Raw genomic sequence first — 12,394 nt, forward strand, 5'->3', positions numbered from 1 at the left:
ACACTACAGCCACTGAATGGAAAAAGAAAACATTCAACAGCAGAACTCTGAGACACCTTTTTCACAGTCCAACCCACAGCTGTCTGGGCACAGACAACTTTAAAGCGGACTTGGGGCAGAGAGTATCAGCAAATGCCTTTATAATGGTTCATTCTGGCCTTTCCTTCAAAGAAACACCAGAAATGTCAAAAGGTTAACGCAATCACCAGAAAGTATTTCAGCGTAGTTTAGAATACTTTCCCACGATGCTCTGTTTGCCTCTTCCAAATTTACTTGTGAATACAATTTGGCCGTGAATGTTCCGTTTAGTGTTAAAGCCACTAGCATTCTTCTAGTTCTCACGCTGGTACCACAGAGTCACACTGCTGATAACAAAGACTGTAATCATCGATGGCACAAATTATATTTACATTACTAGATTATAACAATGGCAGATAAGGAGTGTTGTTTTTTTTCTCAGGTTGTCCATTTCTTGGTGAGGAACATGAAGGGTTGAAGCTGCCCAAACAATCAACCAACCACACGCTTCACAATGGATCAATAGAAGTGAAAGACAGTCAAATTTACATTAAAATATAAAAGAGTTCTGACTCGAATCATACTGTATATCTACACATAAGTAAAAAAACAAACGAGAAACTTAAACAAAATCAAACATCCTGCTCACGTTACCCAACAATATAGTTACAACATACTTGGCAATTTCCTCCAGATCTCTTACAAACAATGTCAGAACTTCTTGTTCATGAAGATGTTTTTTCCCAAAAACATTTCAGTAACCTCGAGGCAAAATGGCACAGCATCCTGATTCTATCTACACACAGGAAATGCAAAGGTCCCAGTTGTCAGACATGGCAATTAGTTTTCTAACACCAAATAATACCAAAAAAAAAAAATAAAAAAGTCAGACATTAATCATGGATACCAGAAAGAGCACTCCTCTGCGTGCCTTCTTTAGAACTGAAAGTGACCTGGAGGAGCCTGCTGAGTCAGCGTGTATTAGAAGACACAAGAAAGCCAAAGACTAAACAGTCCACCTGGCTGTTCCTGACCCTGCTGTTTCTGGAGCAGTTCCAGCTGGTTGGGGGCCAATAATCCAGCACATGTAATGAGTAGACGGGGAAAGGCCAGATGATGGGTTGATTTAATCATCCGTTACCTACTGTGTGATTTGGGTTGTGTAGAGGAGGCGAACGGTACCACTTGTGGGGCCAGTTGGGGAAATATCTGCCACTCTCAGTCTCACCGCCCCGGGAAACACCTGATGCCCATCTTTCAAGTAGCTGCGCTCTAATAACACTTTGTACATGTTTTCACATCCTCTGCCTTTAGAGACAAGCCTGAGCTCATGTCTAGAGAAAGAGGATACATCTGCTGGATAGAGCCAAAGCTATTCATTGATAGAACAAGTTTTCATACTGCAACAACTCCCTTTCAAACTTTGTATATGCCTTTCTGCTGACCTGCTGTCCTACCAACCTCAGTGCTGATGTGGAACGAAATGTGATGACTCAGAAATACACATAATCAGCCACAATCACCACTTCTGTCCTGTTTCAATGAATACAGGACACAGAACACATACATAAGGCCTTCTTTTGCAAATTAAAATAGACCTTCACTAGCAGCGGACGATTTTTGTAAAACAGAAGTCATTGTCATCCGATACAGCTTTACCATGACAGTGGTTGCAGGAGTGATAGAACATTTGATGTCTACTTGAGTAATTAAGTGCCATGTAGTCAACTTCTACAGAAAGAAGCTGGCTCACTCTGTAGTACCATTAAGACGTTTTTGTAAGAAATGTCAGAAACCCCCTCCCAAAGACTAAACTTTAAAGATCTAGCAGTGCACATTGAGAATAATCCATCCCTTTTCAAAATGTATGAAAAACTAACACAGCTCTCTGTGAATTTACAAAATGAAGACAGCGGCAAAATGATAAACTACCAAACTCAAATACAACAGGCTACTGTAGAGCGACTTCCAGATACTCTATGTACATAACATGAAGTAAAGCTAAATAACAGAAATCACCCCTTTGAGTCTGATGGGGACAAAAGTAAAATCTACTTTATCTATTTAGTGTCAATAAGACTCCATGATCACTCACACACACACACACACACTCGGGGAATTCAACGCTATCCGAGTTTCCCCTCTCGTCCTCTTCCTGGTTCAGAATCTGTGGTGCACATCCACATCTGGTTTGTGACCTCGCGTGTCTCTTACCATCACACTCCAAACATGATATCCGTGTGACTGACAAATGGGGGTATGGCTCTCCAACCCTATGGTCATGATGATTTGTAATGCGGACAAATTTGAAGGACAAAGGTTTGAACACGAGAGTGTCGGTCTTTTTGGGAATTGAAGAATTCCCCGATCATGAGTTCAGAGTTTGACATTGCAAAAATGTGCAACAATCGACGAACTCGAACCTTTATGAAGTCATTGTGTGAGCCAGTCTGTATGCACTCGGGTCATACCTCCTAATACAGCACAGTGAATAAGGCTGTATTGGTTTATGATGTTGAACGAAGTGTGCAGAGATACGATTGATCTACAAGCAGCTTAAAGCAGATGTGGCCCTGCCTCTAAATCCCTCCCATCTTTTCCAGCTTAGTCCTCTCAATTAGTGTCCTCTGAGACAATGAAACCAGTCTACACTCGAATCTCATCGTCGTCCTCATCGTCCATGTAGGTGAACTCTCTGTCTTCCTCCCCACGGGGCGAACTGTACTTTGCACTGTCCGTGTCGGCGTCGTGGAGTTGGTACTGAGGTTTCTCCTCAGTGACCGAGCCGGCGCTGGACACGGAGTAGCTGTCCAGGTTGTGGTGGTTGTTCCTGGTGGGTAGCTCTGGGGTGTAGGGATCCACCGTGGGCTTCTGCTGGTACATGCTGCGAGGTGGCCTTGCAGGGGCCTGCTCCTCCACTTCATCATATATGTGAGGAATGAGGGAGGGTGATGCGTGGCCCTCGCTACCTTTCCCCTCTTCGTAGCCGAGGTCGTCCTCCTCCCAGCCTTTCTTTTCCATCACGCTCAAGATGTCCCCGAGCATGGAGGGCCCCAAGTCGATGTGGAAGGACATCATAGACTCTGCGTGCTTCATGCCGCCTCCCTTAGGCATGGATGGGGGCAAATCTGTAAGTTCGCCAAAATTACGCTCTTCAAACTCCACATCCAATGTCGCCATCGCCGCAGCTCCATTTACCGGCTTGCTTTCAATCTCCGACAGCCTCTTCATGGGGCTCGAGGACACGCTCTTTGGCAGTTTGCTGCCTCTGTTTGTATCTTCTTCGTTTAGGTAAGGCAGGGATATGGCGTTTTTCACAAAGGCGGATGAGCCACCAGAGGACGCCATCATATTGTAGTCATACTTGTCCCCCCGGTTTACTGACTGGGAGCGCTTGCTGCTTCTGAAGGTGCGGGACAGCAGCCCTGGTTTGGTGACCGGGGAGCCGTGCTTTGTTGCCTGCTTTGGTTCCGGCTCCCTGGGAGGTTCCCCTGATCGGGTGCTAAGAAACGTAGTGTCCCCAAAGGCATCGCCTCCCCTGCCAACGTGCATGGTGTGGCGGAAGTCCCCCAATGGAGAGCTGATCATCTCCGAGGTGAGGTCGGCCCGAGACCGCCGCTTCGACTGCTTAGAGTTGTTCACCAGCTGCTTGAGTATAGGCATGATGGCAGTCTCTGACTTCAACAGAGAGAAATTAAACTAGGGTTCTGTAGGAGTTCAGGAGAGTTCCTTCCAAAAAGATGTTGGCAGTTGTACGAGATGTCAAAGAAAGTGTAATTCCAGGTGTTTAATGTGAGCAGCCATTCTGGTCCTCCAGCTCGGGTTTCATCTCTACCTTTGGATCAGCCTGTGAAGAAGAACAGAGAGCATTAAAACCACATCAGTACTTATGTCCTTGGCAGGCAATGTGGAAACATGCAATTAATAACAGACACCATTTCATTCTGCTGCAAAAGTACCCAACCACTTCAAATGCTTCACTAAAGAGCTGTGCCTATTCATTTCTCATCCCCCATTATCACATTACTCACCCCGTCCTGATCTGCATCGAGTACGGAAACTTTTGTTGCCAGAGCTTTACAATGAAGCCTCACTTGAGTGGTACTAAACTCAAAGGTTTTTATACATTCAGAGGTCTGAGGGTGTTATGCAACGGTGAATAAAAGCTTTCTGGTGCAAAGTCCCCAGCACCTTCATAAAACCAACAGTAATGACACCCTGAGTGAAGCCTACCAAGGCAAAATAAGTTCCCATTCAAATGTGTCGGTACAATTCTTCTGCTACATTTTTTTTGGCTCCCCCTAAAAACTCTAATAGGCTGCTGTCACATTCGCTTCTTCAAGTGGCTGCAGTGTCCGCTGCCTCTGCTGTGCTTTAGTTCCCATTTAGGCCCCTGACTGTTACATAACCAGCAAGACACAGGATACAGGGAGCCGGGGCAGTTCAAGCTGGCACAACAACTAAAAAAATAATGAAGTGGAGCAGCACTTCTTTAGCGTTACAGCACAGCTCAGAAAGTTCATAACTGCTACATTCTGTTCTAACCTTCCCATCATCGAGAGACAAAATGTTTCCATTGCTGCCTCTTTGTGTTGTTCTCAGTTTGGCCTTTTGTCTCTTGAGCCTTGAAGGCAGTTCGAGAGCCTCCAACAGAATATTTTGTTCCGCCCGTCACCGCTTCATTACGACAGTTTTTCACTAAACCTACATGAACGGCACAATTTGACCTACGTGTGTGTCTATCTTATCTACTTGGATATGACCAAGTCATTAATTAAAGTTATTTTCCTCATATGAGGAAAGCAGGCTGCTCTTGGTTTACTGCAGCTCACCTCGATCCTGTACTTGCACCGATTTTCTTTGACTCAATAAGCAGATAACAGCGCTCCTTTCATAGACCAAACTGTCCTCGCGTCACCAGCCCTGAAACATGACCTTAAATCAGAATCACACGGAGAGAAATGTTTAAAAACACCCACTTCTGTGCTAGCTACAGTCCACTAGCTCCATGCATTAATGGCATTAACAAAGGTTTCAATTGTTTTAGCCAGACAGCTGTCCCATCATTCTCAAACTGGAGCTAAAGCCCACGCTCCAGGCCTGTATGCGTATCCCCACAGTGAATGAATGGGGGCTTCACTCAACAATATTCAACAACGTCATCCATGAAAACATTTGCATCTCTAACAATAAGCCATTCAACTGAAAAGGCAACTGTGTAGCACTAGAGGGAACAGAGGCAGGTTTCATGGATGATAAAAGCGTGTGCTGGGTTTGTTTTTTGTTCGCTGCTCTTTCAAAAACAGAGAGATCATCTCCAAAGAGAACTGAACTCTATCCACTGCCGGAGGTTTTATCCTCATTATTCAACAACTTCATTCAAGATTTCTTCTGTTGTTCTGGTGCTGTTAATGGCGGAGATGCACTGTGCCCACAACAACAAAGAAGATGGCACAAAAGACGGGCAAACAAAGAGCAACGGCATTGACAAATAACACTTGAAAAGCTCATGTTCAACTTCTACTTAAAAGACATTTGAGTTCAGTTCACACCCTTATACTAACAACTGGAGTAGGCTTACTGTTGGGCCGGCTATTTAAACAGCAACTGGATGCCAAACTATCAGAACATAGGGTGGAGCAAACAAATACCCACAAAGTCGACACAGTCGTAATGCAGTACGATCTATTATTAGCTAAACCGCTTATTGCTTCACGCCTTGAGCAGTAGCCAATTACCATCCGCTGCACAAAAAGGCTGCCGAATGTGCGACTGACCAGTCAAGACAACTCAAACTGATGTGTCCCTCCCCGCTGCCCAGAGTTTTGCATTTCTCTATGGCAACATCCGAGCAGAGCTTCCTGTCTGTAAGCCGGCTGGAGACTGAGAGAGAGATTTGATCCCCTACATGGAGAGATCAGCTCATTCAGATGGCTGGATTAACCCCTTCCTGGAGGCCACATGCAGGGCAATAAGACAATCCCCCACAGTGCTATAGCTGAAGGGGAATGCCTTTGATGTGCCTCTTCACTCCCAAGACATTCAACCTCTGCATAAAATATGTCGGTGGGTGCTCAAATATCAAAAAGGTGCAAACCCCACACCTTTAGTCCTTCCAGGAAATGGCCCATTTAATGTCCATCTGGGCCCCTTGGTGTTTGATGAGGAATAGTTCAACCCCCCCCCCCCAGGATCACCAAGACCCCATTATTGTGGGCATGACAAAAGATGAAGTACGGCCTGCAGGCAGTCCTGTCATATTCAGTTGCAGCCTTTCAGATACATCATGGAGAATGGCAGTGTTATGAATACTAAAAGCCCTTTAATATATATATCAAATATATCAAATATATTTAATATATCAAATCGAAGCTGTTAAATGTCATAAACATATTTTTTCAGTAAGTCTATCCATGCTTTCTCCGAATCAGTGTTAGGCATCGAGTCAAACTTAAGCCTGATTTTAGAGAAAAATAACCATTTTGGGGCTCTTTTTTTTTTGGGTTTGGAAAACGTGTAATTTACTCATTTGTAGAACCATCAGGCAGAGCGGAATATATTTTTGGTTCCAATGACTTTCCATCTATATGTGACAATCTAATACCTCAATCTTTTTGGACTTCAGGTACTTTCATTATCACAGATTTTCTCATTTCATTTCAGACCTGAGACCGAGTAGACTATTCCACTAGTTTAGCAGGCGGGTGAAGCATGGATTGGAATTAATGTTCTAAGTTATTTCACTTCAGTGCCTGGACAGAAACGTAGTACATAGCTCTGTGTTGACTCATACTACTAGGACATTGCTTTCAATATACACAGAAACATGCACACACAGCTACAAATGTCCCATGTTAGAGCAGCAGGATGCCCAAAGACGCATTGGGTATTATCTTGTTCGTTTTAGTTTAGAATGATTGCCTCAGCCGCCGACGAAGCCCTTATGTAACCGAACACTCCAAGTGTCACATGACTCCAGCTCAAACTGAGACAAGCGGGCGACAGGGCCATGAATGATTAAGAGCATCCTATGTCGCCGGGCGGACTCAGACAGGAGCAGGGTGACATCATAACGACCACCAGTGCTCATCAGCGTTCATCCTCACTCTTGTAATCCCGTGGATCACAGGCGCCACACAGTCCTCGGCTATCCCGCCGCCACCGTGTCTCTCTCCCTCTCCTTCCACCCTATGAAGTGGGGAAAGAGGCTTCGGCTGCTTATCCCGTCACAGCTCGACTGCTGTCTCGTTAAAGCCACAGTCGTCGTACACACTGACTGCGATCGCTTCTGGTGTTTATTTTTGACTGCGCTTTAAATTCTTAAAATAGAGACAGAACGAGGATCTATCATTTATTCACAAGGTGGAAGCCTCCATGCGAGAGTAAAGTGTAATCACACAACAGTGATGGGAGCCCGGCTATTGTCTGACAGGTTTCTTTCATATCTATAGAATATATAAAAATAGGAATACAAGCAAGATAAGCTTCTCCTACTGGGAAAGCATATAAAGACAATGGTGGGTTTATCAGTTACCCAACAAGTTCATCAATAGCAGAATAATCGTGTCATATGAAGTCATTAAACATGCTGCGATGTTTCCATATCCAATTCCAGAGATGTGTTTGGACATTAACATTGAGGAAACTGTGGTCAACAACACTTCCACTGGTAAACAAATGCAGAAAAAGAACATAGTCAAGGAAAATGTTTGGTAGGAATGCAACATGTTTTTCAAAGTTTGAATATTTTCTAGTCCAACCTCCAGTCCTCATGTTTAAGTTCAACACGGAGACATTTCTGCTTTGTTTAACCTTGAATCTGCTCCATTGTTCAACCCTATTGTCAGCAATATTGATATGCAAATGAATATATGAGTCAGCCTACGCCATCTATGACATTGCTCATCGATCAATCAATGGCGCTGCATAAGAATGGAAAGTTCTCAACTCTGACAAAGAAGGTCGGCCGAACTTCATTTGCAGCTTCTTTGTGAGGGCCACAGCCTCCGGCCCAAACATGGGATTCCCACGGGGGGAGAAGACGGCGACACACTGAAACAACATGGACCCTGCCTGATGCACACAACAAGCTGCATTTAGGTTGAGATAGAGATATAATAATAAACAGTTTTATTTGTATTTTAATAATCTTACTTAATGTTTCTATGAGTTCCATTTTTGTCGTCTAAACACAAAAACTGTTGAAGTGAAATGAAGGAACTCGGAGACCTCATCAACTATGTATGAATCCACCTCACATCATGTTGCTGTTGCCTTTGTGCGAGCTCATTAGCAAAGCCTCCCTCTCAAGCAAAGTGTTTCTCAAAGTTTCCTGCAGTCCGACAGCTACTTATTGTCCTTAACTCACCGCACAGACAGCGGACGCAGAAACACTGCGTGCAAAACCCAGCCTTCCTTCGCTTTACAACATACCTGAAAAGTGACGCAGAAGGTCTAAAAGTATGTGTGACTGATACACAAAGATTAGTAACTTTTGATGTGATGACCTGTTAGCGACACATCTTTTGTCCTTACCGCAGGCTACAATATGAACCCGTTCTTCCTGTCCAACGTCATACCTACTCAAACAGCTCAAAGGCCAACCCAGTATGACAAACAGCAGAAACATCTTGAGCAGAGACGGACCAGAGGACTGTTGAGAACAGGTGTATGATCCCACGGTAAACACATCCTGTGCAGGTCATCTACATGGAGAGCTCTGTACTCACTTATTCAACACTCTGAGAGGAAACAGTGAGCATTAACTGTGATGGTTATTGCTGCTCCTGTACTGATCTAATGCGAAAAAAACACAACTTACTGTTCATAATTGGAAATCTTGTGTCCATTTACTGGCTGTTTCCGGACTCTTCAACCACAACTCACAGTCCTCCTCAGCAGTGTACCATCTTTAATCAATTATTAATATATCGTCTGACTATATTCTACTGAGGAGGATGTGTGTTGTGATTTTAAGTTAAAGACAAAACTTCTTGAGTGAAGTCATTTTGTCAACTTCTTTAATAAAAGGCCTTTATGCTCTGAGAGGCAGACATGAGAGCATGCTCATTACACATTAAAGATTAACAGAACGGTTTTGGTGAGAAAGCTTGAGTTTAAACAAAACTTTACTTGATTAAAAATTAAGGAAATCTTCTGAGGGCCCATTGAATTCAATTACTTGTCCTTACATAACACTGCGCTATTAAATGGAACTATGCATCCTAAAACGTTACGCCGTTAGAGGAAAACGTGTTCTGAATAATATGCAACAATACTTAAAGGCACATGTGGAAAGATAAAGTTTGTATCATGTGGGAGTCGCCCACTTTATGTCACATTATTACCTGCCAAGCGTCCTGCTAGCAGGTTCTAGTCACGATGGAAAAGTGCATCACGGCCTTCGTATAATATCACCAGCTATATGAATATTCTTATAAGGCAACGGTTTACATAATTAGATTTAAAGACTGTAGTGATATAGCTGCTCATACGACGGGCTGGACCTGAGAGGAGAGGAAAGATGTTGGGAAATGTTTCGTGCTTTATCTGCAGAAGACTGACACGATAGTGAACACTCATGTTTATGTAGAAACACTTTGAGAGATATGTTCGGGAAAATATACTGACATCAGCAGGATTGTTGCCCAAAGTACTATGCGCCCTCTGTACGCGTGTTGGCCGCCAGGGCCCCTAATGCTGCCCGGGCAGAAACAAAACCACGGGAGGATTAAGGGCAGTGTGCTCGACGAGAGCAAATAAAACCAGCGTGCCTGAGCCGGCCCTCTGCTCTGTGTGACACGAGCTCAGGACGGCAAACTCCACACCTCCGTCAGCGTCTAGAGAAACAAAACACACAAACAAACCGACCCCCCGCTGCCCCACCAGCCAGCGCTACGCTGTGAGACTCCAAAATCCATCTTCTATCACATTTGGTGTGTTGCACAAAGCTCCCGTCATGACCCCAGCACACTCAATAACACAATCACCACGGGACTGGGTTGAGTGATTTATTTTCTTTATCTCTACAAATCCTGATATCCAGAAGCAGAGGACGGGCCTCCGAACAACCGCTCTGTGTTTCCAGTCAAGCTGGCCTTTTATAAAAGCGTTCCTCCGGCACAGTTAGGGTCAGATACTGGGTGCGCTGCAGCCACAGAGGGGAAAGAGGAACCTTGGCTGAAAAACAAGCCGATAGATATGAACATGTTTCTTGATTATGTAATAAGCTATTGGGAAGTATGAATAATATCCTGAGTAAAAATGTGAAGGGACACAATCTCACCGACGTGGAGCAACAATACCACAGGGATGTTTGGGCACTGGAGAGAAACACACCCTCAAAGGGGTGTCACCACATTGGATTCACTCAGTCATGCCCGCACAGTGACAGACGTTCTGTCTCCGTGTCCCTCATTAAGCCTACAGTGGAGGGATTGTACTACACTGTGTGTGTGTGTGTGTGTGTGTGTGTGTGTGTGTGTGTGTGTGTGTTTGAGAGCGTGCACACGTCTAATTAATAGCTGAAACCCGCCCCATCGGTCTGCGACAAATAGACAGCAAATAGACGCCTGGTACCAGAGTGCAGGATCTCAGCCAAGTGGTTGAATCGTCCGTCCAATCGCTGTTGGACGACATAACAAAGCAGAATTTCTACTGAGGGTTGTGCTAAAAAAGACAGGGAGGGAATGCAAAATGCTCCGGTACAGCGGGGACGCCAAAGCCACAGTTGGCTCGCACAATAGTTAATGAGTTCAAATAGTTTACTGGCAATATTGGCGGTTATTTTTTCCAAAGGAAAGAGGGTCAGAAGCACTAACGAGTAGCTCAGAATGAGACCTTTGGGGAACAAAATCACCAAAAAAAGATAAGCCAGTGGGACAATCTTTTATACTCTACAGAAACAGGACACGTGCAAACCTTGGTGAAACCAGCAGGAGTTCTCTCGGTGTAACTGGAAGATAAGTGACCATTTTCTGTACTGTGTCAACTTCTAAACAGGTTTTATTTTCCCACTGAAGTCAGGCCTCAGGGAACAAGCCCCGATGACAAGACGAGTTAACAAACCTCCCACAAGACGAGTTAACAAACCTCCCACAAGACGAGCTAACAAACCTCCCACAAGACGAGCTAACAAACCTCCCAGGGTGTTAACTTTAAATGTGACCCACTCGCAGACAAAAGAGAACACGCAAGTCCACAAACTTCCGCCCTGATAATAGCTACTCGCAACAGCAGTCGACAAGCTAGAAAACAACAGAACAGGACGGAGATAAAGACTGGAGCGTCTGACCTTGTAAAAGCACATAGTTAACGTAATTGTGCCCTTGATTGATTTACCTACATCCACTGTGATCTGGTTAGTGCTGTGTGTGAGGGGGCCATGCTTGCTGCGAGTGTCTGTGTGCGTGCACACAGACACTCACACAGGCTGTGTGAAATGGTTCCTGCTAAAGTGACTCTTCGGGAAGCTAAGCACACATGGACTGATTACATTTCAGCAGCTCAGCTGTGAGTCACAGTTGATCTGTGTGCGTGCTATAATCTAATATGGACTAAATATGTGCAAGGCAGCTAAATTCACGTAATTTTAAGTTGAATAAGCCGTCAGTCTATTACTCACTAATTATGGTTTTCATAATCTTTTGGAATCGAGTAAATGTTGCTGTTAATAAAGTAAAAATATCAAACATTTCCAGCTTGTCAAGCGTGAGGAATTGCTGATTTTATATAATTATAAATGTGGGTGTTGGAGCATGGATCGGACAAAACCAGCAATTTGAAGATGAGCACCAGGGTTCAGTATTTTGAGAGCAAGAGTAATTAAAGTTAAAGGAAACAATCATTAGTTGTAACCATAGAAAGTAAAATGCCAAAGGCATGGAACGCAGATCACATTTCACAAGAGAAAAGCCACAATTGATCAACATTTAATATGTGGTTCCTTGTATATCTGGCCGCCAGATGATAGAAGTGCAACATTCTTAGAGCTTTCTGGAAAAACCACCTAATTATGTCAGGAATGTCTTTGAGGCATCATCTTTCTTTTATTTGGTTTTCTAAAAAGATAGCGTTTCACATCCGACATGCTACTTTAATTTGGCAATCAAGCAACAATTTGTTTTTCCTGGAAACATATGTCTGCGAGCATAAAGTTTTCATTAGGGAAGCGCATACAGGTGGCCTGTTGTGGCTGCGTTTACATGCATTCTACGTGTGTGTGTGTGTGTATAATCGTTAAGTGTAAGATTAAAGTCTGTCAACGGCTCCTGCTCAAACTGCTGTAAATAGGTTCAAGGGTCTTCTGGGAGGTTTGAGTCACAAACACAGGACTCAAAAAAACACACACACACACACACACACACACACACACACA

The 12,394-nt window shown here is 44.1% G+C and overlaps 1 protein-coding gene across 3 annotated transcripts in view; it reads right to left on the reverse strand.

Annotated features, from left to right (window-relative positions):
• Positions 1-354: 354 nt before the first annotated feature.
• The window catches only part of cdc42ep4b (CDC42 effector protein (Rho GTPase binding) 4b), a 17,550-nt gene continuing 5,510 nt past the window's right edge, over positions 355-12,394 (reverse strand). For 2 of the 3 annotated variants that reach the window (XM_031843498.1, XM_031843499.1), the window contains exon 2: positions 355-3,865. In XM_031843498.1, coding sequence (XP_031699358.1) covers positions 2,665-3,681 — 1,017 coding nt within the window. In that variant the 5' untranslated portion in view covers positions 3,682-3,865 and the 3' untranslated portion in view covers positions 355-2,664. Of the gene's footprint in view, positions 3,866-4,049; positions 12,379-12,394 lie in introns of those variants that run through there. The other variant, XM_031843500.1, reaches the window with a different exon arrangement.

The sequence above is a fragment of the Anarrhichthys ocellatus genome, unplaced genomic scaffold (assembly GCF_004355925.1).
Source record: "Anarrhichthys ocellatus isolate YVR2014 unplaced genomic scaffold, GSC_Weel_1.0 scaffold4, whole genome shotgun sequence".
Lineage (NCBI taxonomy): Eukaryota > Metazoa > Chordata > Actinopteri > Perciformes > Anarhichadidae > Anarrhichthys > Anarrhichthys ocellatus.